We start from the raw sequence: 26,374 nt of genomic DNA, 5'->3' as shown, positions 1-26,374 counted from the left end.
GGTGCAGTCCCGGCCTCGGGCGGCAATGGAATGTTGTGTCGTTGGTTGCTGGGGCAACCAAGGCCTGCTTGGTGGCTGCCTCTAGGAGTACCGAGGACGCTGCCACACCCCCCTGCATCAGGACCCCTGGGCCTCCGAGGCTAGTGCAGAACTCCGGCCTGAGGAAGGAGAGCTGGGGGCAATTGCCGGGAGATGGCAGTGCCCTGGGAGGAGTATTTCCGACTGGCCTTGCAGGAGAAACTGGCTACGTGAGTGGCGCGGAGTGGCAGGGAGGGCTGGAAGGAGGGCAGGAGCGGGTGGGATGGCCCAGCCCTTCCCCCTTGGCCCCCAGTGTCCTCACTTCCTCAGGAAGTTTGTGGTGGGGGATTATTGCCCCCACTTCCCAGAGGAAGAAACTGGGGCCCAGAAAGAAATGGCGATTTCCCCAAGGTCTCAGGGCTAGTGAGGGCAGAGCTGGGTCGATAGCCCGGGTCCCTACTCTCATCCTGATCCCCACCCCAGCTGACATCCAGCGGCGCTGAAATCGTTTGAACCAAGACGGGAAGCAATGATTCTGCGGACTCTTGCCCGCTCTCCCTGCACACTCTGCCTTTTAAAGGAAGCGTGGAGGCAGCTAGTCCCGTGCCTGCTCTGTGTTCAGCAGCGTGACCGAGGGTCCCAACCTCAGTCTCAGAATCTGTATGATGGGAGGGTTCCCGCGACCAGAGCTGGGAAAGCCTTGGCGCGTGGAATGTTAGTGCGCCCCTCTGCTCCCCACACAGCCCACCTTGTGGAGCTGTGCCCAGCCCCCTCTGCCCTGGGAGCCTGACTCCAAATCCCCCCTCCTCATGGACCCCTCCCCTCGGAGGTCTGCGGGGCCTCTCAGACATCTATCTCAGTCTCAATTCAACCACAGCAAGGAGCCGATCTCCCCCGCCCCCGACTCAGCCTTCCTTCAGGAACATCCTTCCAGCTCCTACGTTCCTCTTTGACTCCTTTCTCCTCATTGCTCCATCGGCTTTGCTCTCAAATTGAACCTGGAACCACCCCCTCCTCACCTCGTCACTGCAACCACTGATCAGAACCACACTGTCTCCATCATCCCGTAACCCCATCCCTGGTCTGCAGCTTCCACAGCAGCCAGAGGGACCCCTCCTCTGCTCAAAACCCTCCCATGGCTCCCACTTCACCAAGAGTCGAGGCCAAGCCCTCCCTCGCCACAGCCCACCGCAGTCTGAGCCTCGCAGCTCTGATCTCAATTCCCATCTCTCCCTCCCCTCCCCTCTCCTCCAGCCACACTGGCCTCCTCACAGGGCAGCTCCTTCCACACCAAGATCCTTCCCCTGGGCCTTGGCGTTGGCTGTTCCCTCGGCCTAGAATCTGTTCCCTGCAGATAGCCACATGGCTCCCTCCTTCTTCCCCTTCAGGTCTCTGCTGCAGTGTTACCTCCTCAGAGGGGCTTTTTGACCTCCCTCCTGAAAGATTTCCCTCGGTCTGCTTGATTTTCCAGCTTGGCGCATACGCGTCCTGGCATTAGTTATTATTATTGTTAGCCTCGTTTTCTGCGGCCCCAGCGGAAGGCCGGCTCCCGGAGGGCAGGGGTTTTGTCCGTCTTGCCCACAGCCACACCCCCAGGGCCTGGAATGGCGCCTGGCACAGAGGAGGTGCTCAGCTGAATGAAGACGTCCACAGCCAGCAGGCGGCTAACGGGGGCGTCTCAGGCACTAGTGGGGGGGTCTGGGGCCTGACTCTCACCTCCTTCACCACCACCTCCTGGGCAGATCCCCCGAGCAGAATGTGGACCACCTCCCGCCAGTGCTCCATCTCCTGGAGAAGAGGCGAGAGCTGGCGGAGGCAGACCAGGGCCTGCAGGCCCAGAAGCAGGTGAGCCTCCACTACTGTCTCTGAGACTTTGGGGACCTCAGACAAAAAGTGGTGGCGAGCAGAGGGATGGGAAGGGGTGGAGCTAGCTTATTAGCTATAAGTTCTGAGACGTGCCATTTCACCACTCTGAGCCTTGGTTTCCTCATCTGCCGAATGGGATCAAATGAGATCAGTGGTTGATGCAAATAAGTGTGCATTGGGCACCTGCTGTGTGAAGGGCACTGCACTGGGATCTAGAAGCCTCACCATGGTGCCTGCCCTCGTGGCGCTCAGAGTCTAGAGAAGCAGAGACAAGTGTCCAGAGACAAGGGACTGCTGTGAGGGGGAAGCACCGAGAGGGACTGTGGGAACCAGAGGAAGCCCCTATCTCCACATGAGGGTGGTCAAGGAGGGCTTCCTGGAGGAAGTGATGTCTTAGGGATTGCTGAAGGGCAAGTTGACTTATCCAGCAAAGGGGGACGGGGTGAGGGGGCAGAAACGAGCAGAGGGAACAGCATGTACACAGACTGGGAGGCAGGGACTAAACACAGGTAGTCGAGTGGCTGGAAGATAGTGTCAGAGGAGAGAGGGCAAGATGAGGCCTGAAGGAAGGGCAGGGACGCCAACGTGCAAGGGCTACAAGAGGGCCCCGGGGCTTCATTACTGTGCTGGGAGCCAGCGGCGGGTCTGAGCGGGGTCAGAAACAGGATCAGGGACAACGGATGAGCGAGGTTAAGTGTCAACCTGACAGTGTTGGATGACTCGGACCCCCAAACACACACACACCCCCACGCTTCACCCCCCATCCCCACCCCAGGCGTTCCAGACCACCATGGCAGCCCTGAAACAGCGCTGGGAACAGCTGGAACAGAAGGAGCGGGAGCTCAAAGGGGCCTTTGTCCGCTTTGACAAGCTTCTGCAGGTGGGTGGACACTGCTGGGGGAGGCGGGTCTCAAGGGTGGAAAAAACACCATCCTATGGGGCAGCCGCGTCACAGAAATTTAAAAAGCGGGCTTACTAACACGAAAGGGAGCGTGGGAAATACACACACACTGCCTCGAGCATTCGAGTTCTTTACAAGCGTGGTGGAGGAGTGAGGGATCCAGATCGGAGATTCTGGGGGAATGGGGCCCGCGGGCCACCTGTTTGCTACCCTTGGCTGGCGTGCGCGTGTCGGGCGGGGCGGACGGCCAGCTCCGCGGGCTCCCGCGTGCTGAGGGTCGTCGCCCGCTCTCCGCGTCCACGCCGCAGGAGTCCGAGGCCCGGCGCGGCCGCGCGCAGCGGAGGGCGGCGGAGGAGCGGCGCCGCGCGGGCCGCCAGGAGGCCGAGGCGCTGCGGCTGCGGACCCAGCTGCGGGAGCTGCAGGAGGAGCGCGCGCGGCTGCAGCGGCGGCTGGAGCGCCTGGAGCCCTGCGCGCGCCTGCTGGGGCGGGTGCTGGAGCAGCTGCCCGAGGTGAGCGCTCTGCAGGGGGCGTGGGGGCTCAGCGCCACCGTGCAGCGCCGGGCGGCCTCAGGGACGGCTTTGGAACCGTGCATCACTGGAACGCTGACTGGACGCCGGGAATCATCAATTGTTGAGCGCTAACTGTATGCCAGGGTCGCGCTTTGTTCTTGAATTCTCCCCACGGCCCAGTGAAGTGGGTCCTGTTATACTCTCTACTCCATTTTACAGATGGGGAAACTGAGGCTTAGAAAGTTATCTCTTGCTCAAGGACACAGTCAGGAAGCGGGGGACGGAGATCCGGGCACTCGATAAATATTAGTTGAATAAAACAATGAATTAATATTAATCGCGGACAGGGAAGCTTAGCTAGGCTTGATGATGGAGGTAGGGAGGGCCGGGAGGAATCCCCGCTTGTGGGGCACGGACTGTGGGACGCTCAGATTTCAGAGTTGGGCTAACTGAGCGGGCGCTGGAGAGGCGTGGGCGGCCCAGGAGGCTGCAGGCCCGGGCGAGTCCCCTTCGCGACCCCACCCCAGTTCCAGGAGGTCCCCGAGCTGGTGGCGCGCTTCGGCGGCCTGGCCGACGTGCAGGCGGCGCTGAGGCTCACGGCGCGCCAGCGGCTCGCGGAGCTGGAGGAGGCGCGCGCGCGGCTGCAGCGGCTGCGGGACGCCGGGCAGGACGAGCTGCTCCGGCAGGGCCAGCGGCGAGCGCAGCTGCTGGAGCGCCTGGAGGCGGCGCGGGAGCGCACGCGGCACTGGGTACGGCCGGCGGGAGCGAGGGAGGCACGGGTGGAGGCAGGGAGGGCGGCGCCTGGCTCCCGGCCTCCCACCGCCGGGGACGGGTGCCCAGGTTGCCGATGGGCAATACTTAGCCCAGAGGGCAGCTGCACTAATGGGGAGATTCCAGGCGTCAGAAAGCACTTCAGGGCCCAGGAGGCCTGTCCTACGGAACCTGAAAACCGGCTCCCGGACGCCTTTCCCTGAGAGCGCCCTTGGGCATCCGACTGGCGGAAGTGGACGGGAATGAGGCCAGGGCCATCAGCCCTCTGCCGGCCAGCTCGCACCTTCACCGGGAAGGGGGCGGGCTGTTCCGCAGGAATCCAAGTGGGTTCAGATCCAGAACACGGCAGCTGAGAAGACCCTGCTCCTGGGACGCACTAGGATGTCAGCGCTCAACCTGTTCCAGCTGGTGTGCCAGCATCAGAGGCAGCCGGCCGCCCTGAACATCGAGGACACAGAGGGGCAGCTGGAGCAGGTGAGGGCCTTGTCCCTATGTCACCTCCAGCCCCCAAACCTTCGGAAACATCTCGGTGCCTGAAATCCCCGCTTCTCTGGGTTAAGCGTGAGCCCTGTGCTCAGAGCCCGTGCTCCTGGCTCACCTCCCACCTGGCAGTCCTGGGTTGGCCTTGGCCCTGACGGTCATCTGCTCTGCGGCCAGGAGGGAGTGGTACCCTCTCGGAGGCTCAGCCCTCCGACGTGTGCAAGAGGGCCATGGTGCATACTGACACACGCAGACCTTTATGCCAAGTCCTTCCCTTCTTCCAGGATCAAACAGCACTAACTAGTGACACTGATGAGAAACCAGGGGGTTGAGACTCACTTTAATCAAACCCTGAGCCTCTGGCTCCTGCAGGGACAGGCCTCGGCTTCCCCAAGGAGGGTGAGGGTGGGGTGGAGCAGTGGTCTGTCTTTCTGCACAAGGTGCCGCCAATGTCACTGGGGACCAAGGGCACGCGGTTTTCTATTCATCCAGCTTTGCAGGGTGTAGAACACGTGACCTGGGTTCACAGTGGAGGGAGGGGTCCTGACTTGGGACATTTCTGTTATGTTTCCAGCAGGTGCCCAAAGCATGGCCCCTCCGAGAAGGGGAGCAAACACAAAGGGAGGCGCCCCAGCTTGCCCCTGTCCCCATCCCACTCCTGTCCCGGGCCCGATGTCCAGGATGCCACCCAAACGCCAGGCCCGGAGTCCCCGCAGCCCCCTCTGTGCCTCATGCTGAGCCGGGTGATTGGTGTAACCAGTTCGCCAGGGCTGGCCTGGCACAGGAGGCCACTGGGAGGGACAGAGGCTCGGCACGAAGTAACAGGCAAAGGCCAGTCCCTGTTCAGCCAGCCCTCTGACCCCACCAAGGAGAGGCCCACGCGGGCACCACACCCTAGTTCCCACCTGGGACTGACCCCCGGAGGCCACGGCAGCCGGCCGGAATGCCGTCACATGCCCCGTTTTCACTGTGTTGTTACTATTTTTCCAGTTAGCCCTACTCGTGACAGGGGTAACTAATTTTTTCCGTTTTTGGTGGAGACAGAGTTTCCTTCTCAGGTGTTTCTTTCAGTGACAAACGTGAAGGGAGAGCCCAGGGACAGTTCATCATCGATTCTAGCTCTAGGCAGGGGATCCATGGGCATTTGTTATGTTCCTATCAATAAATAAGTTAATTAAAACAAAATAAGGGGGCCTCGCCATGAAGATCAGAGATCGTATACCACTGAATATGACTGATCCAATTCAAAGGGAAAAAACTCGATGTAAGTGAGAATGCTGACTTCATCATAACAGTGACAGGCAGCTAGAAAACTGTGACAGCGTCTGCTAATGAAAAGCCTGGAGGCCCGGACTGTGGCTTTAGATCCTGGAGCAGTTCAGGCCGGGTCCGCTGCCCAGGGACCACCGTCATTACTGTCCTCTAATAGGGTCTCCAGCCCCCACCCCAGCCTTGCAGCCTCCCAGGTGTTGGGAGGTGGGGGCTGGACAGACTCAGGGGCTGGATGTGACTCGGCCGTGTCGGGGACCCCCAGGTGAAGCTGTTCATTCTGGACCTGTCCTCTGTGCTGGCCAGCCTGTGTCAGGCCCAGCCCACAGCCTCCCAATGACCCAGGTGAGCAGTGAGGGAGGGGCCCAATGAGGACCCGGCCCTGGAGAGGTACCACATTTCCCACGGGGTGCGGGCTGCCAGGCTCGCCCCTGAGATGGGAGGGCCGTGCCAGCTCAGACTGCTGTGGGGCAGACACGAGGGGCACACAGCAAGTGCTCCATAAACGTGGGCTATGAAGGGGCGCCAGCCCCGCATCCACCATGTGGCTCGGGACCAGGTCCTCCCCCAAGGGTGGTAGGGGCAGTAAACAAGTGGATGTTTGTCAAGTGCCTGGAACGGGGTCTGACGCACGGTAAACTTTAGATATGTTTGGTAAGTAAATAAATAGGACCAGCAAGAGGGTCACATGGCAGAATCCCATCCGTGGGGCACCTGCTCCCCAAAGCTCCTCCCTTATAGACAGGTGCTGGGTGATGCCTGGCCTGAGATCCAGCTGCTGGAGGCCGCCCTTGACCTTCCAGGACCCCCACGAGGGCCTGGGGCAGGTTCTGCCCTCGGGTGTGTGGTGGGGCAGCCTTAACCCTGCACAGCCGGAGGGGAGCAGCTGTGCCCTCTGACCCAGGACCCGACGTCTCCCTCTCAGGGTCGGCTCCCAGCTGCACCTGTCCTGGCAGGAAGGGGGACTGCTCAGCTTTGGGGCTCTCCCACCTCGGGCAATGGACTTGGCCTCGGAGCCTCACCCTCTCCATCTGCAGAGTGGAGACAGCAGCAGCACCCGGCTCGGGGACTCCAGGGGGAGTCACATGGGACCCGCCTGCACGCTGTCAGCTCCTCTGCCACGCTAGCTGGGGTTTAGTACCTGCGTCTGTCCCTTCCGACTCCGTGAGGAGACTGCACTGTGGGTCCACCAGAAGTGCTCAATAAAGGTTTATCACATTAAAAATACATCACTGGGCCTCAGGCACTCGGGGTTCAGACCCGTGTGGCCATGACCTCTGAACTCAGAACACATGAGAGCAGCAGCAGCTGACCTGCCCACTCAGGTCTTGGCCTGCCTGGCCTTGCTGGCGAACTCCTATGCACCCTTCAACACCCTGCTCAGATGTCTCTGTCTTGGGCAGAGGCAGCTGCTGTCCCTCTGTGGCCGTCCAGCACTCCTTTCCAAGGACGGCTGCTGCAGGCAGCTCCCCCGGTGCCCGGGATAGGGCCGGCACACAGTGCTGCCCACGACCAGGTGCTGATGTCCGCACTTGGGCCAAGCGAGGAGCTGTGGGGCTGGGTCACCCTCCTCACATCCTCTTCCGCATCTTGCCCTTCTTGGAGGGGGCGCCCCGGCCGAAGGCGGCCTGCTGCAGTTCCCAGACGCGGCGCCGGTTGCGGGCGGAGAGCTGCTTGAGGCCCCCGCGCTGCAGGAAGCGCAGCTTCTGGGCTCGGCGCCGCTGCTTCAGGATCTGCTGCTTGCTCTTGAGCTCGGAGCGCACGCGGCCCGCGGGGGCACTGGCAGGGCGGGGCCGGGGTGGACCTGCCGGGACAAGGGTTCAGGGAGCTCAGTCTCTCCTCCTGGAATCTCCAGACTGCGCCCCCACCCCCTGCCGTCTGTGCTCACTGCCGTGGCCCCGGCGTCTGGCACACAGTAGGTGTTCAATAAAGCTTATGTCGTCTACTGTAGTGGGGAACACGTGGAACCACAAGCCAGGCCTGCTGGGGTTCAAATCCCAGCTGCGACCTCTTGGACCTGGGGCAAATCACTTAACTTCTCTGTGCCTCAGTTTCCCCTTAGGTGAATTATAAATAACAGCACCCACCTTCTGTGTCCTAAAGAGGCGTAAATGAGTTAATATGTGTATGGTGCTCAGAACAAGGCCCAGCGTAACCGCTAGGATTATAAAGCATTCAACAGAGGTTTGTTAACCTTCCCTCAGCAGGAGAGAAATCAGAGAGGCCAGCGAGGGAAAGGGACTTATCCAAGGTCACACAGCAAAGCGGCAGAGGTCAGCGGCCCGGCCCCAGCCTGCTCTCCTGGGTCTGAGAGGGCACTTACCCCCGCCTGCCTGGCTCCCCACTAAGCCCTGCGCCCTCCCCCTCTCCCGTGCTCCCTCTCCCCGCCCAGCTCCTCCCTGCCCACACGAGTGCCCTTTTCGGGGCTTCCAGGCAGATGGTCATTAAGGCGGGCCCAGATGTCTCCACTGGGGCTGGGCACCTGACAGGGACCCGTCACCTCCAGTGCGGACAAAGCACAGGGGAGAACAGCTGCTTTTCCCGCAGCCCACAGGCCGCCCTTCCCCCCGCCCCAGGCCCAGCTCGTCCACAGCAGCAGCCTGCTCCACCCCAGTGAAAAATAGGAGCTGAGGAGGGAGGGGGGAGGCGGGGCGCATCCACAGAGACAGACATGATGGGGAGAGAGACAAACAGTGAGAGAGACCGGGAGATTGTGTGTGTGTGGAGAGAGGAACAGAGACAATGAGAGGCAGAGGGAGAGGGAGAGAGAGAGAAAGAGAGAACAGGCTGAGAGAGGGTCAGGGACGCAGAGATGGAGAGAGAGACAGAGGCCCGGAGGGACAGAGACCCAGGGAATGGCAGAGGGAGGGAGCGTCGGAGGAAATCACAGGCAGAAAGAGACAGCTAGAGAGGGAGAGCCAGGCACTCCAGTCAGAGCGGGAGAAATGGCCGGAGATGGAGAGGAGAACACAGCGAGGGCACGAGGAGGCCCGAATGAGGTGGAGAGGAGCCCCAGGAGCGCGACAGAACGGGCCCCAGGCCGAGGGACGCAGATGCACAGGGCCACGGAAGAGGCAGGGACTAGCCCTGCAGGGTTGGGGGAGACAAGCAGGAGCTAAGGGCCCCCAAGAGAGCCCTAGACACGGTCCCAAGCTTCCCTCTCCCCAGGGGAGGCCCCTGGTGGGGGTTGGCAGGCAGCTGGGTGACCCAGGGCCAGGCACTGGCCTCATGAGACACTTCAGCTTGTCTTCCCACTCCCAGGTCATGTGTGGCTAGTGTCCAGCTCAGAGCCTGTCCCCACACAGCAAGTGGGAGACTCTCCAACAGCAGGGTCACCTGTGTGTGTGTGTGGAGGGCAAACTCCAGTCCCCTCCCTTCAGAGCATGTCAGAGGTCGTGAGCGTCCCACTTCAGGGAGTCTCTGCCATTTGAACAGGTTCAAATCCCGCCTTAGTCTGTCACTGGCTGAGGGACCCACGTCAGATCAAAGAGGACCACTTGCCAAGCTGCGTTTTGCGGGTGATCCTACCTTGGCCTCGGCCCCGCTTCCCACCTCTTCGCTCTGGGCCCTGCCGGTCGGGCGCCCCTTCCTCCTCCGAGTCACGATCATCTATTTTCTGTTTCTGTTTCCACTTCTGGTAGCTGAGAAGCCGCGTTAAGGAGGCTGCATGCGGCATCACGACGCGGCCTTGACACCCGTGGGCTGGGAGCGGGCCCCCACTCAGCAGATACAGGTTCCACCTCTAGTGGGTGGACGGAGAAGGTGCTCCGGCCCCCTTCCCGCCCCCACCTGCAGGAGATGGGGGAGGGCAGAAAGCGCCCGGCCCCGCCCCCTCTCTCGCCCCCACCTATAGGAGGCAGGGGGAGGGGTAGAAAGTGCTAAGCCCCGCCCACTCCCTCGTCCCCACCTATAGGAGGCAGGGGGAGGGGTAGAAACGTGCTCAGCCCCGCCCACTCGTCCCCACCTCTAGGAGGCAGGGGGAGGGGTAGAAAGTGCTCGGCCCCGCCCCCTGGCCCCGCCACTCCGGATACAGGTCCCGCTTGTAGGAGCTGCTGATGTAGCGGCCACTCTCAGTCTTGATCTTCTTCTTGTCCTCTTGTCCCGACTGTCCCACAAACCGCTTCTTCTTCCGGTCCCTGTGGGAGAGGGAGTTGGGAGGGCTGCTGTGAAGGGAGGTGGCCTGGGGTGGCCCGCTCCCCTCAGGGCCTGTTTCCCCTGACCCTCTTCTTGGGTTGTTGGACATTCAAGGAGAGCAGCGTGCTCGTCTGGCATGCAGCAGGGGCTCAATAAAGGCCCATTCACTGCTCCTTCTTTCCTGGCAGCCCAGGTCTCAAAGGCTGTATGGGGGCATTGGGAACTGGGGGGCCCCTGGAGAGTTCCCAGTCTCCACTCTGCCACCTCCTGGTTCTGTGACCCAGAGTCCAAATGGGCAGAATGGGGTATGAGCTCTGTCTAGAAAGACCAGCAACAAGGACAGAAGGGGTCAAGATCCCTGTCGTCCGTGATCAAATCAAGAGGACAGGAGGGAGGGTCATTGTCCCTGCTGTGTGTGTATTGCATGGGGACAGATCAGACGGAGTCACAGTCCCTGCTGTGTGATCACACATCATAATCATGCTGCGCGGGATCAAATGAGGGCCGGGGGTGACTTATTTCCTGCTCTAGGGGGTCAAACGGGAGTCAGGACAGGCAGGGGTCACGTGCCTGTTGTGTGGGCCCTGGTGGCGGAAAGGTGGCACGGAAGGGCCACGTGCACTCGCTCACTCACCACTTGAGCTGCTGCCGGCCCCTGGTCAGGTTCTGGGCTTCGTCCCCCATCAGGTCCAGGACAGCGCTGGCCGCCTGCTGCTCAAAGGCCCCCCGGTCGCCACTGACACTCAGGCTGCAGAGAGAGGTGGGGAGACAGCTCGGGGTTGTAGGGGCCCTCAGGCCCCGCCTGCCCACCCCAGGACCCGCCGGCCACTCACCCCCGCTCGCTGTCAAAGTCCTTGGGCCGGTAGGGGACGTAGAATGCCTGGTCCCGCTGCCGGGCCTCCTCCCTCCGCCTCTTGGCCCCTCGGGCAGGGTCAGCAGCCGACTGCTGCCGCTTCCGGCCCACGACCTCTGTGAAGACATCCTGGCAGACCAAGGCCAGTGTCACACCTGCAGCCCCTGGGGAGCCCACCTGGCCGCCCTACCCACCCGTCCAGCTGGAGTTGAGGGCCAGGGGCTTCTGGGGCTTTAAAAGCTTGCTGGTGCCACTTAGACCCTCCGTCTCCTCGTCTGCACAAGCAGCACAGTCCCTGCCTCAAGCACCAGCAGAGGCAGGCCGGTGGGGAGGGGCTGGGGTCCTGACCAAGATGAGACCCCCGTTCCAGTCCCAGCTTGGTCTCCAAGGCTGTGTGACTAAGGCAGGGCCCTGCCCCTCTCCTTGCTCTATACAACATGACCTAGTCCAGGGGTTTTCACCCATATTTTCTGGCTACTGAACCTTCTGTCCACATTAAATGTAAGAGGGACATACTGGTGGACAAGCAGGCCCGGGACCCCACCCTCCAGCTGAACGGGATGCCCCTGTGGTCCCCTAGCCCTGTCTTCCAACACAAAGGACCAGTGCCTGACGCTGCCTGGGTTGTGCCCTCACTGCCACCAACAGTCCCTGCTCTGCCCCTTTCCGTGTGACCCGACCTCAGGCTGAGACTGATGGTGGCGACGATGACAATGACACAGTCACCTCTGGGAATCCTTCCCATGCTGCCCTGGACCTGCCCAGCGGGCCCGGGAGCAGGAACCACAGTCACTTGCTGCAGTGCCCTAGTCCACTGTGCTCCCAACACATGTCCTGAATCCACGTGGTGGCAGCAGCCGACCTGAGCCGGCGAGAGGCTGTCTGGTTTGCACCTGTGCCCTCAGTGTGGGGACTGACATCTGTGGAACCCCTGATGTATCTGATGGTGGTGACAGACAGGACCCTGCCAGGGTTTGACGTCCCACACAGTGGACACACCCTGAAGACTCAGATTCCTGAAACCCACGGCCGCCATGGTCAGAGGCGAGGGCTAGAGGACGAGGACACGACCCCATTCTGCAGACGGAGGCTAAGGCACTGATTCCCACAAGCGTCCGAGGGGACTAGAGTCACCACACCCACCCCAGTGACTGCTCCGAGCCCTCGGGACAGCGCCGTGGCCTGCTGGGACTCAACGCACCCCGCTGCACCCCCACCCCAGGCCCAGACTCCAGGGTCGGGGCGGGGCCTGTACCTCCACGCTCTCTCCTGCCTCCGCCTCCTCCTCCTCCTTAGGTGGCTCGCCCTGTGGTGGCGGGCAGCTTGAGGCTGCGCCGGCCAGACTTTCCCGCCGCTCCTGCCGCCCCTGCTGGAAGCGGGCGATGGCCTTGCGGTCCTTCTGCCGCTTGGCACGCATCACCTGGCTGCTCAGGTCCCGGCTAGAGGCGTTGATCTCAAAGATGGTCTGTGGAGGGGACACCCCAGTCCTTCACCACTAGCCTCCTCCTACCCAGCTCCACCCTCGCCAGCTTGATGCACTCTCTATGGCATTCCTCCCCAGGTCCTTTCTTTTCTCTCTTTTTTTTTTTTGGTGAGGAAGATTGGCCCTGAGCTAACATCTGTTGCCAATCTTCATCTTTTTTCTTTTTTTCCCCATAAATGGAGGGAAATGGTAGCCACATGGGGGACCTCCAGGGCCCAGCAGGGATGGTTCAGGACAAGGGCATCTCTAGAGACGTGGAATAACCAGAGCTAAAGATCAGGAAGTGCAAGCTAAGATGAAGACCCCCGCTGGGGCCGGCTGGGGTGATGAGCTGGATCTGAGTCTTGGCACCATGGTGGCCACCATGTGACCCCAGGCCAGGGACTGCCCATTACCCGGCCCTCACTCACCGCCCGTGCGCGGTAGCTCTTGATGCTGTCCACCAGCCTCAGCCGCTGCAGCTCCTTCTCTTCGAAGCGCGAGCCTGGTGGGGAGGGAGGCGTGAGGCCAGGGGTTGGTCCTGCACAGCCCGGCCCCCCCGCCCCCCCCCAGGGACTCACTGAAGAGGGGGTGCAGGCCCAGCCCCGCGAGGTCCAGCTCCTTGGCCCTCTTGATCGACTCCGGCGAGGGCGCCGGCCGTGAGCGCACGTACTGCTGCTGGGCGTTGTCGGCCACGCGGCCCAGGCCCCGCAGCTCCAGCGACGCCTCCAGGGTGTTCCGCAGGCTGCAGTCTTCGTCGTCCACCACGCTCTGTGGCACCCGGCCAAGCACGCCATCCCCACCGACCGCACCTGCCACCCGACCCAGAGCCCGGTCAGAGGCCTTCGGCCTGGCCCAGCTGCCCCCCGCCCCACCTCCCCCGGCCCCACTCTGGCCCTTGAATCATGAAACGATCCCCACAAAGGAAACCATCCCGACGGAGCAGCTCTACAGCAGCGCCTGCGTGCGTCAGAGCGGGGTCAGACATTACCGCCCGCGGGCTGCTTTCGTAAACAGAGTTTCATGGGAGCACAGCCTGTCTGTGCATTTTTGTGCTGTCTACGGCTAATTCTGCAGCAGGGGAGAGGGCGGAGGAGCCACCTGGATCACATGACCGGCAGGGCCCAGACACGCACTGTCCAGCTCTCCTGGGACCACTGACCCCACAGCACAGAAGAGAAGGTTGCGGCTCCCAAGACATCCAGTGACCTCCCGGGGCTGCGCAATGTGTCGGGTCAGAGGGTTCAACCCAGTCAGACCAAATAATGATAACGGTGACACTAATGCCAGTACTAAGCAACAGCCACAGGAACAGCAGGCGGCGCCAACCACTGAGACCTCCTCGCGCCCAGCCCTGGGCCTGTTCTTCTCCTTTGTTTGCTATGTCTTAACTTTTCATTTTGGAAGGCCCATGAGAGCACAAGGAAAACAGAAAGAACTTCTGTGCAGCCATCGCCCCCCTTCAATCACTGACATTTCACAACCCTGCAAGGAAGGCGCCGCCAAGCCTGTCCTGGAGACGAGGGGCTGAGGGACTGGCCCAGGGGCGCACAGCGAGGGGAGGGCCCAAACTCAGCGCCGCCCGCGTCCAGAGCCCACCTGCCAACCCATCAGCTTAGACAAGCACAGGACAGTCTCCAGCTAAAACACGCTGCTCCCCGGCGGCCTCTGTGGGCGCTGTGTGGGGCTCCCCCCTCAGCCCCTCCAACCCAGGGCACAGCCCCGCCTGGGAGGTCTGCCTGTGGCCCAGCAGCTCGGCTGCAGAGCTCTTGGCGCGGCAGCCAGCAGGTGCGCAGTGAATGCGTGCGGGGCTGGGTGGTGCCTCCAGGCACCGTTACACCTGGCTTCCCACCTGCCACCCCGCCCCTGTGCCCAGGACAGCACCGGCCACACAGACGGGCCCACACCTCCTTGCTCGCCCACCTCCCTGCCTGGCCCCAGGGAAGCCCTTCGAGCACGCTCCCTTAAGCCCCTCTTCCAGGCGGCCCCACCAGGAGCCCTGTCTCACTGGGCCCCACCGCCAGTGACCCCACGCTCCCTCCTCCCCACTCGCCTCCTTCTCGTGCCCTCGCCCCAACCCCAGGCTCTTCCATGCAGCCTGCTTCTGGCTGCCTCCAGCCCCAGGTGTCTGGGCAGGGACAGCACCAGGGAGCCGCAGCCTGGCCTGGGGTGGGGGGACCTGGGGGTCAGGCGGCTGGGCCGGCCCGCTCCCCTTAGCCACCAGCTGGGGCAGCCTCACTTCAGCAATCTGGCTTGGGGCTCTGGCTGGACCTGAATCTCAGCTCCCACCTCCCGACCCCGTGACCAAGAGCCTGGGATGAGTGGCCTGGCCCATCTGCAGAGCAGCCCTGCCTAAGTCACAGATGGACGTACAGACAATGGGCGCGTAGTGGGCCACAGATGGAGGCCGTCACAGTTGTTGCTGCCTGCCCGCATAGTCCCAACCCAGGGAGGACAAAGGAGCACCCTGTGAGCATGGCCCAGCGAGCCTCAGTCTCTCTCCCTACCCTGGGATCCCCGAAAACTCGGTCAATGTGGGGTCTCAAAGAGACGCCTGCAGTGCCTGATGGGCTGCACAGATGAGGAGCAGCCAGGTGGGGGCTGCAGTGAGCCGGGACCCACCGCTTGGTGCTGCCTTATTGGTGACCCCAGGACAGGGCAGACTCAGCACGGCCAGATCTGACAGTTTTCCACCAGACACCAGAAATCTGGATGTTTATGTGAAATCCTGAGTTTAAAATACAGGGACCTTCTCCTGGGGCCAAATCCAGCCCCACCTCCTCCCTATGCCACCCAGACCACGAACTCCTCAGAGACCCCCGCACTGCCCCAGCCTCCACTCACCTGAGGGCTCCTCGTGGGGGCAGGCGAGGGTGAGGGTGCGGCCCAGGAACAGGTGAAGGTCCAGCAGGTAGGGGACCTCGTCCGGGGCCACCAAGGAGTAGGCCGTACCACTTCGGCCAGCCCGGGCCACGCGGCCTGCGGGAGGAGGAGGTTGAGCTGGAGTAAAAGCAAAGGACCCCACAGCCCAACACAAGTCCCAGTGGCCCGGGCCAAGGCCGCACCTCACTGAGCTGCTGTCCGCACCTACGAGAGGGGAAGGGACAGCGACGGCCACCAGGGCTACCTGCACAGGAGTGCGGGAGCCAACAGTGCTCAGGGAAGTGGGCAGAAGTAGAGATGAGGCACTGCTCCCCATCAATACCAAAAGTCTTCAGCATCCCCACGTCGGGGGACTCCCCCAAAGAGATCACCAAGGATGCAAATATTCCCCACAAGGATGTCCTCGCAGTTCTGCCTGGAACAGCCCCAAGCTGGAAACACTTAAAGACTTGAGGACAGAGTACTGCTTGAATTAACCAGCTGATGACCACATGGTGGGAATTATACAGCTGAGGGAAGGGGCCAGCAAACTGTGGCCAGTGGCCAAACCCGGCCCCCTGCCTGTTTGTGTAAATAAAGTTTTATTGGCACACAACCGTGGTCCTTCATTTACATATTGTCCAACACTGCTTTCACGGTACAACGGCAAAAATTAGGAAGAGAGTGCATGGCCTCAAAGCCTAAAATATTTACTCTCTGGCTCTTCAGAGATGCAACTGCTGGCCGGTCACAGAATGGCATTTAATGAGGAATGAAAAACAGGCGCTGAGACAAGAAAGAGGCTCCAGGAAAGAGTGTCCAGCGTGACTGTAATTTTGTGCTGACTGAATCTACGTGTCACGTCACCTTTTGGATTCTTTCTGCATCTTACGAAAACAAAGCGTCACCACACTGGAAGCTTCACTTGGGGTCCTCTGATTTATGCTGTTGATCACAGAGCGCACGAGAAATCCCCTTTGGGGGTTCTGGGGACCCCTGAAGGAATGCGCAGAGCAGTGGGAACCAGGACAGAGCTGGCAGCAACCAAGATGGAGACAAGCTCCCAGAGGCGCGGCTGGAGACCCTGAAGGAGGCCTCCCACGCACCCCGACTAAAGGTGAACCCCTTCTCCCGGGCCAGCACGGGTGGCCCGAACTGACTCATTCAACTCACTCAATCATGCACGGAACAACTAAAGGGACTGTTCACCGGGTTCCCCTCTCACACACATTTAACGTACGTGTAGTTATAAACGCGGTACGCATGCTCATGAGATAAAATACGGCAAACAAAGTAGAACGGTGGGTGCAGGGGCTGGGGGGTGGGGAAGCGGGAGCTAGTGTTTAGTGAGGACAGAGTTTCCGTTTGGGACGATGAACCAGTCCTGGAGGTGGATGGTGGTGATGGCTGCCCAAGGAGGTGAATGTACATCATGCCACCGAACTTACACCCAAACGTGGTTAGAACGGTAATTGTACGTTACCTACATTTTACTACAATTTGAAAGAAGAAGGCAGCAGTGACAAAGGACACACCAAAAGGGCAGCCTTGTCCTCACAGAGACGAGGGACGGGGTGAGGTCGGCTTTGAGAGGAGATCATCTGGGGTCCACCCCCAGCCACCCCACTCTATGCCGCCTGGCCAGCCATTACCCTCCCTGGCCTCGGTTTCCTCATCTGTAAAATGGAGCTGACGCTCTTGGTACCCACTACACAGGGCTGGTGTGAAGACAGAGTGGCCACAGTAAAAGGCTGGGCCTGCGCGGGGCGCTGGGGAGGGTCGGGTGCCACCGTGGCACCAGTGAGGGCTGCGGACTCACTGCCTTCCAGGTGCTTTGCTCCTGTTTCCGACTTCCTACCCTGTGAGTGTCGAGGGGTCGGGGGTGGTTGAAGGGTGCGAAGGTCCCAGGGGGGGAGCTAAAAAGACAGCCTCAGGGGAGGAGGGCGGAGGGGGCTGAGGGGCCGGGTTATCAAGCAGCACGACAGGAGAGAGAGAAGCCCAGGACAGAAGGCGGGAGAAGCGCCCCCTTAGAGCCGTGGGGCCGCCCGCTGGAACCATGCCTGGCTGTGCCCCCCAGGATGCTGATTTTCCGGTCCCTTCCGTGGGCCTCGCTTCTGCCCCTGCAGCGGCAGGAGTCGGGGCCGTGCCCTCACCTCCCACCAGGGCCCGCGCCCCTGCCAGGCCCGTCCAGCCCCGGCTCCTCACCCACGCGGTGCAGGAAGAGCTTGCCCTTGGCGGGGAAGCTGTAGTTGATGACGTTGTCCAGCAGCGGGATGTCCAGGCCCCGGGCCGCCAGGTCGGTCACGATGAGGGCAGAGCACTTGCCGTGCGTGAACTTGGCCAGGTTGATCTTGCGGGCTGTCTGGTCCAGGGCGGAGTAGATGTGGGCACAGCTCACCCGCTGGGTCGTCAGCAGCTGCTCGGAGTGAGGACAGGAGGGGAGAGGTGAGGCGGGGACTTGCAGGAGAGAGGAGAGGAGGCCGGCCACGGCAGCCGCTGCCATGACACAGTGGTCAGACCATGGGGTCGTGGTTTGAATCCCAGCTCTGCTGGGTGACCCCAGTTCGGAATCTTCATCAGTACAAATGGGTTATTTATCACCTGTCACCTCTCCGCAGGGCTGAGTATCAAAGAAGATGACATGGACAGAAGTCTCCTTAGGGAGGTTCTAAGTGTCACCACAGGACCCAGTGTCACTAACCAGCTGTGTGACCTTGAGCAAATGACCTAAGCTCTCTGTGCCTTCACTGTCTTCACCTGTAGAATGCGGAGAATGATGGCTCATTCTTTGTGCTCCATTATGAGGATTAAATGCGTTAACACTTCTACGGTGCTGAGGACAGGGCCCAGCACGTAGGCAGCACCGTGAAAGCGTTAACTGCTCTTTAAAAATTAAACCACCTTGGTTTCATTCGTCAGTGAGCCCAGCAGCTGCACGGAGGAAGCACGGTTAACTGTGTGTCAAGTGAGTGAAACCCAGTGAACTGCGTCCTCAGATAACAGCCCCAGGTGTGGCTGACCAGGGGCGGCCCCGGCTGGAAGGGGCCCGCAGCCTTGGGCCCGGGCTCCCCCGAAGGTCACGGGTAGAGCCATGTGGAAAAGCTCATCAGGCCACTCCGAGGACATCCAGGGAAAGAGGGCAGGCGGCAGGGACAGAACTTCCGGTAACCTGGACGGGGGAATCGTAGATGCATCACGACTGGCTGTGAGCTGACGGCTGCATTCTGGGAGCTCGTTATGCTATTTCTGACTTTAGACACAAATTGAGTGTTTGAAACTTTTTATAATGAAAAGTTTAAAGGAATAAACAAGGACGGGGCCCTGGTTGCGCCCATGTCCCGCGCTGGCGCTGCCCCCTGGTGCCCACACGCGGAACTGCAGCCCACGCCAGGTGGAGGCGACGAGCGTCCCCAGGAGGGACGGTCCTGCTTTTCCCACCCGCTGGTGGCTGCTCACCTCGCTGAGGTACTCGGCGTGGTGCTTCGTGGCCACAAACACCACCGTCTGGTCCTGGGGCCGCACTGCGGTGCGCAGCAGGTGCAGCAGCACAGCGGCCTTGGCGTCCTCGCGCACCAGCAAGAAGGAGGTCTGCAGGGAGAGGGGTGCGGTTGGCTCCAGGGCCCCCAAGCGCCACTGGGGAAGGGCCCGGGCAGAGCCTCACCTTGAGCTGCTCGTTGAGCTTGGCGTCCACATCGAGCCGGATGAGCACGGGCTCCGTGAGGCCTGCGGTGGGCGCAGGGAGTCACTGAGAACCGAGCCACCCCCCAGTTCCCCAGGCCCCGATCTGAGTCCCAGCCCCAGCCCAGGGTCACTCACCGGCCCGGGCGAACTCCACCAGCAGCTTGGGCAGCGTGGCGGAGAACAGAACTGTCTGGTGGCCCCCAGGGAGGCGGCCGATGATTTCCTGCAGCTGCTCTGCAAACCCCATCTCAAAGAGCCTGAGGGCAGAGGGCAGAGGGCAAAGAGCGGAAGGCAGGACGGGGTCAGGAGAGGGGCTCCCATTCCAGAGGGCTCCAAAGCTCAGTCATCCTTGCCCCCGCCACCCTGCCGGCCACGTGGACTGGTGTCTGCCTCACTGTTTCTTAACTCGCTCACGTTCCTGTTTAACGGCCGCTCCTGAGCAGCGACGAGCTCGAGATCCTGTGTCTGTTCTCAGTTACATTTCTCGCAAATTCACGTTGAAATAGACGACAGCAGCCCTCACTCTGCGCCAGGCCGGTTCTCCGTGCTTTACGAACGTCAGCGGCCCCAGTGCTCACAGCACCCCATGAGGCATGGGCCATTTTACCCCCGTCTGTAGTCGAGGCCACCAAGGCCCACAGACCCTCGGGGATCTGCCTGCGTTCACAGAGCTGGGATCTGATCCCACCCCGTCGAGCTCCAGTCTGTGCTCAGCTCTGTGCTACCTTCTCTCTCTTTAAAATCGTGTTTGGTGTTTTATTATTCTTTTCAATACTCCTAAAAGTAATACGAAATAAAACTGTGGGGCTGGGGAGCCCCAGAGACTGGCGCTGCCTGTGGTGAGTGGCCCACGTTTGGGGGAAGTTTTGATCTCGGCCATGCAGGCCCCTCCTGGCCAGGCTCACCTGCCTCTGCTGTCGTGGCCTCGGGGCCACCTCGACACAAAGGCACGGGCGTCCCTGCCGCTCACCTGTCGGCCTCGTCGAACACCACGTACTCCACACTCTGCAGCTTCAGGTTCATCTCCACGGCCACATGCACCAGGCGTCCTGGGGTAGCAATGATTCTGGAAGGGGGTGTGCAGGCTGGCTCACGCAAGGCCGGGGCCCCCAGCAGAGCCCTCCTCTCACTCCTCAGCCGTCCAAGCAGGGACTCAGAGCATCACCCCTAACCCGCACACTCACATGTCAGGATTTTCATGCAGGGCCGCAAATTGGTCTTCCATTCTAGGGAGAAAGGGGGCTGTCAGCTGGATAGACAGGTCTCCTTAGTCTCTCTCCCTTCCCATAACCAAACGCCCAGGCGAGTGCCACCCCCGACCCTCGTCTTGGAGCTGGGGAAAGGCTACTGCTGAGATACTAGGCAAAGGCATTGCCCTGACAAGACGCAAGTTCAAACACACAAAAGGACTTAGACAACAAAGAGGTCCCGAAGAGACGGGCTCACTCCCAGAACCCTCCTCACTCCCCCTCTCCAGAGAGCAACAAAGCTGCCCTTGACCCACAGCCCCACCCAGCAACAAGCCCTGGAACTGCCAGCTCCACACGAACCCAGGCGTCCCGGATCTCTGTCCTCATTCTTAAACCTTCTGAGCACACATCCCTAACTAGTCCTCCTCTGAAACACCCTTGGGACACCTGTAGGAGCCAGAATTCTGGGCCAGGCCTAGCCCAGAGAGGCATTTCTGACAGTCACGAGCTATAGAGCTAAATTATAACGTAGGCAACAGAGCACAGGCTGAAAAGCAAAACCCTCAGAAGTAAGAGCAACCGGGGACAGTGGCATCAGAGAGGAACAAGGAAGGGGCTGCCCCGTGAGGGAAACTGTGGGACGGGGGTGGGGCGCAGCAGGAGACGGCGTTCTAATCTCAGCTCCACTATGAAATCACTGCATGGCTCTGGGCCCATCTCTTCCTCACTTTGCCCATCTGTGACGCAGGTGTGCTGCTGCCACTGGGCGAGGATGGAACAGGCCCACCAGCAAAAATCCACCTGCAAATCTGAGCTATTACAAACACTCCTTGGTTTTTGTACCTCCCACTTTTAACCAACCCACAGTGAGGCATGTTAAAACGCACACGACTAAGCTACGCATTTAGGTGACCCTGTGCATGGCCGGCTCTGTCTGGAGCCTCAGAAGCTTTCTCTGAGCTGCAGTGCCTGGGGGGGAGTTTCTTTCCGCTTTGTACCGTGTGTCACCCTCGTTAGTATTTTTGGAACGTGCAGAGAAGTTGCTGTCTTTTGTTTTTGCAGGGGAAGAGCTGCCCTAAGCTAACATCTGTGTCAATCTTCCTCCTTGTTTCCCCCTTCAAGACCCCAGTACGTAGTCTTGCATAGCTGTAAGTCCTTCCAGTTCTTCTGCATGAGCCGCTGTCACAGCTTGGCTACTGACCATCCAGTGGCATGGTTCTGCGCCCCTGGGCTGCCAAAGTGGAGTGTGCCAAACTTAACCACTAGGCCACCGGGGCTGGCTCAGGTGCTGCTAGTGATAAGCAACACAGACTCAGTCCGTCTGGTACCCTGGAGGCACAGGGCACGTGCATGTAGCAGGGACCACGGTGCAGGCTGAGGGGCTCTTACTTGTCTCCGCCCAGGATCAGGGCAGTCTTGAGGCCCGTGAACTTGCCCAGCTGTGGAGAGAGAGAGACGGAGACATGGTGAGGGGAGACGACTCAGCCCCTCGGCCTCCCGACTGCTCCCGGCTCAGCCCGGCGGCCCCGGCCCACGCACCTCCTTGGTGAACTTCATGGTCTGCAGAGCCAGCTCTCGGGTGGGCGAGAGGACGAGGGCGCGGGCCCCGGTCTGGGCACTGTGTGTCTTGAGCCGCTCGAACATGGGGATGAGAAAGCAGGCCGTCTTGCCACTGCCCGTCCGGGCCATGGCCACCACGTCCTTGCCATCCAGGATCACAGGGATGGTCTGGAGGGAAACCAGTGGGGGAGCGGCGGGGTCAGCTCCTGCACTCAAGCTCCACGAGACCCAGAGTGGGAGGTCCCTGGGGACTGGGCGAACCAGGGCATTTCAGGGAATAGGAAGGGGACTGCTGCCCAGCCCTGATCTCATTCTTGCCAAAGCTTGTTGCACAACTCTAGGGACGAGCAGCTCACTACCCCCAACTCTTTCCACTCTTGGAACATCCTTCAGGTTAAGCCAGACTCTGCCTCCCTGTCCAGTCCTCCTCCTTGAGACCCCAGAGAAACCTCTCCCTCTTGGCTAAACGTCTGAGGACAACACTCACAGCTGGGCGATAACGGGGTGCCTGTGAGTTGGCTGGGCGGGGGTTCAGCAGTGGGCAGCCTCAGGGAGGCCAAACGGCAAAGAGGCCCAGGGTCGAGGTTCGCTTCAGCTGGGCCCAACTTTCTCTGCCTGTGGGACGGGCAAGCTGTGTGGGGCTCCAGCGATCGACGTGACGGCTGGGACGAGGGGTGGCTGTCGGGAGGGCGGTCAAGTCCCTCCCCCTCCTCCTGACCCCCAGAGCCCGCCTGCCCCATACCTTCCTCTGGATGGGGGTCGGCACCTTGTAGCCCTTCTTCATGACGCCTCTGAACACCGGGTAGCTCAGGCCTGCGAAAGACACGGGAGTGGCCGGGGGCCCGGGGGCCATCGCACCGCACACAGAAAACTACACAGGACCACGACCGCTCATTGACGAGTAAATAGCAAGAAAAAAGGAAAAGAGACCAAGCAAAACTGGTAGACTGAGACTTCAGAGACAAATCTGGCGACTGGGGGGTATGAACCCTCACGGATTCTGGTCTGAACACACTCTGACGCCAGCAGACACGTGGGGTCTGAACGCTGACAGGGCCTCGGAGGGGACTGGGGGACCGTGCGTTTGCTCCAGGCACGCGTAAGGGCCTGCAAGGTACGTGGGAAGCATTTAGGGATCCGGGAGGAGATGTCTGGGATTCACTTCAGAATCCTCCAGGATGATGGGGACAAGTGTGTGTGGGGGGCAGGGCTAAAACGAGAGCAACGGTAAAACTGCCGGAGCTCATGATGGCGACGTGGAGCCTCGCTGCCCTGTGTACTTTATGCGTTTGAGATTTTCCATAATTAAAACAAAACAAAAGGGTGTTATGTGACAAGGGCACGTGACGGGGGCCGGCATGGGTGTTGAGAGATGAGGCTGTGGTGAATAAGGGGGAGGGGCCTTTGGAGACCGAATATGACTTGGGCTTGTGGAGAAGTGAGGACGGTGGGAGGCCTGGGGACAAGAAAACACACCGTCTCAGCTGCTTGTTGGTCAATCCTTCACCTTTGTGATTCAGAAGGGCAAAAGACAGGCACGTGTCAATGTTCTTATTTGTTTTTCCTTTGATATTGATGAAATTTAGCAGGTTTTTAATATATTAATTGGTTGTCTAGATTCCTTTTGTGGGTTGAGTATTCATTTTCTTCACCCCATTCTCTATCAGGGTATCTTTTTCTTATTGATTTGTAAAACTCTTTGTATATTAAGGACATTAACCCTTTGTCTGTCCTAGAGGTTGCAAAGGCACAGTGTTTACTCTAGTTTACCGTGTGTTTTCGGGATATGTGTCTAACTGAAAAAAAGTCGAGTTAAATGGTGCTCAGGTCATATTGAAGACAGCCTTCTTTTCCTTCCTAAGATTATAAAAATATTCATCTTGATATTTAAATCTTTCCTTCGGATGCTACTGATTTGTAAAGAGCAAGCGAGTTCAGCTTTATCTCCACCTGGCCAGGTGTCCCAACACCACCCAGCTCTTCCCCCTTTCCCTCTGCTCCAAAGGCCACTCTGTCGTGCAGCGAGTCCCGGAACGGCTCTGCCTGGCCTGGCACCAGCATCGCTGGAGGATCTAACTGCCCTCTCACGGTGTCAGGCCGTTCCCCACGAGAAAGCCCTGATAGGTGTGGAGACTCTCCGCTGCCTCAGTCTACCTTACACCTACCACAGTGCCAGGCCCAGAGCAGACAGCCCCAGGGCGCAGAGGGCATGATGGGTCCCTGCGGCCACTCCCCCAGTCCCTGGCCGCCTGGTGCACCTACCCATGGACTGGAAACCTCCCGACTTCTTCTTCTTCTTATTCTGGGCTCGCACCATCTCCCGCGTGTCCGGCTCCACGTCGGAGGTGCATTCTGATGTGGGGAAGGTGGGCAGGGGTCTGCCGGGTCCTAGCTGGGAGGGAGGAAGAGACAGCGTCACTCCAGGCACAATCAGACCCCTGGGGGCAGACAGGGGGCTGTTCTGTTGCTGCTCTCCCCCCTGATTCAAGCCAATGACTGTCCTGCTAGGTCACATGACTCCTCTGCTAAAGGGCTCTCCTTCGGCTGGGCCGGCCCCGGCCAGAGGGTCTGGGAGCAGGCTCCGCAGAGAGGCTGCCTGCCTTCCAACCCCGACTCAGTCACTTTCCAGCTGCGAGACCTCAGGCAGCGGACCGAGCTCCCTGAGCCTGTGCTTCCACGTCTGGAACGTGGTGGGGACAGGAGCACACGCCTCACGGGGCGTTAGCGTAAAGCTCAGAACGGTGCCCAGCACAGAGCTGGCAGTGTGACCACCACCACCACCATCCCGGCCTGTCACTCACAGCTCTTGAAATGAAGAACTCCAGAAGCCAATCGAAACATCAGCGATGTGTGAGACCAGACTCTTCCAAGCTGCCCTGCCCCCCACCCCCACCTCTGACCCATCACCCTTCCCCAGCTCCCGTCTCTCTCATGCTGGCCTCCTTGCTGCCCATCCAGGACCCACTTGTCCCAGCACAGCTCAATCCAACCCAGACACCCCCTCTGGAGAGGCTTCTCAGGCTGCCACCTCCTCTCTAAATGACAGTTACAGAGAACTAATTCATAATAACACCTAAAACGTACACGGTACTTACTGTCAGCCAGGTGCTGCTCTGAGCATTCATATAAATTAACCCACTGAATGCTCACAACAACCCTGTGAAGTAGCTACTATTATTTAGTCCATTTTACAGAGAAGGAAACTGAGGCACAGAGAGGTGCAGTGACTTGCCCCAAGTCACACAGCCTGTAAGTGGGGGATCAGGGATTTGAGCCCTGGCTTCAGAGTCTATGTTCTTTCCATTGTGACCTCTATGGCCCACTATAGCCATCTAGGCCAGAGCTGCAGCCTGTCTAGCACAGTCTGTGAGCTAAGAATCGTTCTCACATTTTAAAGACTGTAAAAATTCAAACGCAGAAGATAGTGTGACTTTCTGTGGCCCCACAAAGACTAAAATGTTTACATCTTTACAGGAAAAGTTTGCCGAGCCCTGCTCTAGACACATGAAAACAGGGCCTGGAACACACTGGTGCCCCCAGCAATATTTACTCAGTGGGTAGAATGTAAGAACACTGTCACTGACCCCTTTCAACAGTCTTTGAGGCACATATACTCACCTGCCTTCTACACATGTGGAAACTTCTGCCTTCTACCAATGTGGCACAGGGAGGTTAAGCAACTTCTCCAATGTCCCAAAGCCAGTACAAGGTTGGGCCAGATCTGAACACCGGGCTGCACCAGGGCAAAGCCCCTGGCCTGAGCCACATAGGTGGGCTCCTTTGGCACTTACCGCCTCTGCCTGCCTGTGCTGTTCATTACCTTTAGCAATTTCTCCACGTGGACAGAGCACCCACTCTGTGCCAGGCCCCCCGGGCGCAGGGCTGTGGGCAACAGCGGCTCTTTCGCCCTTTGCGTCATTTGCATACAGTTGGCACTCAGCAATGGAAACAGCACAGGCCCTGGGACCAGACAGCCCGGGGTTTGAATCCTGGCTGCCCCCCTCACAAGCCGTGAGGTCTGGTCAAGTCCCGGTACCCCTCCAGGCCTGTTTCCTCCTCTAGAAAAGGGGGACGACAGGACTGCGCGCACAGGGCGGGCGCGAGGATTAAAGACAAGCCCTGTAAAGCTCTCAGCGCGGAGCCTGGCGCGTAGGAGGCGGTCGACAAATCCGAGTTTAATTTACGTATGATCACTTCCCCAGAGGTTTGGGGGCATCACTGTCTCAAGCCACCGGGTCTGGTCTCCCCTTCATTCAACCTCCCAAGAACCCCCCAAACTCTCCAAGTCCGCTCTGCAGCGCCCGCACTTTTCATTGGACGAGCGGACACTCGGGCCCGCCCCCTGGCCGGAGGCGGCCAATGAGCAGCGCGCGAGCGCAGCCGGCAGGAAGGGCCAGGCCCCGCCCGGGAAGCGCAGGCTCGGCCGCCGGCCCCGGCCGCCACGGGCCCCGAGACACGTGCTCGGGCCGGCGGGCCTGACCCCGAGCCCGGCCGCCCCTCTCCCGCCCTGGGCCGCGCTCGCTTCCCAGCGGGGACCTGAGGCCGCGGGGCGCTGCGCGGAGGCGGCTCGGGCTCCAGCGCGCGCCCCGGCCCCGCGCTCCCACCTTCTGGGCCCGCGCGTCATCCTCCGCCTGGATCTCAAACTCGCCGTCCTCCGAGTCGCTGCTGCGGGCCTGGGGGGCCGCGCCCCGGCGCTTGCGGAGCCCCTTCTTCTTCCGCCGCTGGGCCATGGCCGCGCGGGACCGAGGGCCGGCCGCCGGGTGCGTGCCGGCCGCCATGCGGGCCGGGCGCAGGCTCTGGGAGGGGCGGGGCCTGCGG

At 60.5% G+C, this 26,374-nt stretch overlaps 2 protein-coding genes across 4 annotated transcripts; one reads left to right on the top strand and one right to left on the bottom strand.

Moving 5' to 3' along the window:
* On the top strand, window positions 1-7,041 carry CFAP73 (cilia and flagella associated protein 73). Of its 3 annotated transcripts, XM_070628840.1 has the most exons (8): window positions 1-248; window positions 1,761-1,863; window positions 2,660-2,764; window positions 3,094-3,294; window positions 3,822-4,043; window positions 4,381-4,539; window positions 6,080-6,159; window positions 6,740-7,041. In XM_070628840.1, exons 1-7 carry the CDS (start codon window positions 193-195, stop codon window positions 6,152-6,154), a joined length of 921 nt encoding a protein of 306 aa, XP_070484941.1. In that variant the 5' UTR covers window positions 1-192; the 3' UTR covers window positions 6,155-6,159; window positions 6,740-7,041. The 3 variants fall into 3 exon arrangements, with proteins under 3 accessions (XP_070484941.1, XP_070484938.1, XP_070484939.1); XM_070628837.1 differs by lacking the exons at window positions 6,080-6,159; window positions 6,740-7,041 and adding an exon at window positions 5,120-5,730 and having other exon boundaries at window positions 54-248; XM_070628838.1 differs by lacking the exons at window positions 6,080-6,159; window positions 6,740-7,041 and adding an exon at window positions 5,123-5,537 and having other exon boundaries at window positions 54-248.
* Window positions 7,011-26,374, bottom strand: DDX54 (DEAD-box helicase 54). Its single transcript, XM_070628820.1, has 20 exons — window positions 26,161-26,374; window positions 23,819-23,948; window positions 22,299-22,369; window positions 21,536-21,724; window positions 21,386-21,435; window positions 19,991-20,032; window positions 19,777-19,872; window positions 18,942-19,063; window positions 18,787-18,848; window positions 18,582-18,713; window positions 17,331-17,541; window positions 15,108-15,242; window positions 12,845-13,075; window positions 12,695-12,768; window positions 12,057-12,266; window positions 10,782-10,930; window positions 10,583-10,696; window positions 9,846-9,950; window positions 9,343-9,455; window positions 7,011-7,618 (listed from the first exon to the last, which is right to left on the bottom strand). The coding sequence occupies exons 1-20, from the start codon at window positions 26,332-26,334 to the stop codon at window positions 7,386-7,388; spliced, it is 2,643 nt and encodes an 880-aa protein (XP_070484921.1). The 5' UTR covers window positions 26,335-26,374; the 3' UTR covers window positions 7,011-7,385.

This window comes from Equus przewalskii, chromosome 7, assembly GCF_037783145.1.
Source record: "Equus przewalskii isolate Varuska chromosome 7, EquPr2, whole genome shotgun sequence".
In the NCBI taxonomy this organism is placed as follows: domain Eukaryota; kingdom Metazoa; phylum Chordata; class Mammalia; order Perissodactyla; family Equidae; genus Equus; species Equus przewalskii.
Note: the sequence above shows the minus strand (reverse complement) of the source record. Positions and strands in the feature narration are given on the sequence as shown.

What these genes read in the sequence shown, in the direction of transcription:
- CFAP73 (XM_070628837.1), top strand. Translation starts at nt 193, where the DNA reads ATGGCAGTGCCCTGGGAGGAGTATTTCCGACTGGCCTTGCAGGAGAAA. An exon ending in TTGCAGGAGAAACTGGCTAC is followed by an intron (nt 249 to 1,760) that starts GTGAGTGGCGCG and finishes CCTCCTGGGCAG; the next exon opens with ATCCCCCGAGCAGAATGTGG. An exon ending in TGCTGGAGCAGCTGCCCGAG is followed by an intron (nt 3,295 to 3,821) that starts GTGAGCGCTCTG and finishes ACCCCACCCCAG; the next exon opens with TTCCAGGAGGTCCCCGAGCT.
- DDX54 (XM_070628820.1), bottom strand. Translation starts at nt 26,334, where the DNA reads ATGGCGGCCGGCACGCACCCGGCGGCCGGCCCTCGGTCCCGCGCGGCC. An exon ending in CTGATCCTGGGCGGAGACAA is followed by an intron (nt 20,033 to 21,385) that starts GTAAGAGCCCCT and finishes CTTTCTCCCTAG; the next exon opens with AATGGAAGACCAATTTGCGG. An exon ending in GCTCTTCCTGCACCGCGTGG is followed by an intron (nt 15,243 to 17,330) that starts GTGAGGAGCCGG and finishes CTCCTCCCGCAG; the next exon opens with GCCGCGTGGCCCGGGCTGGC.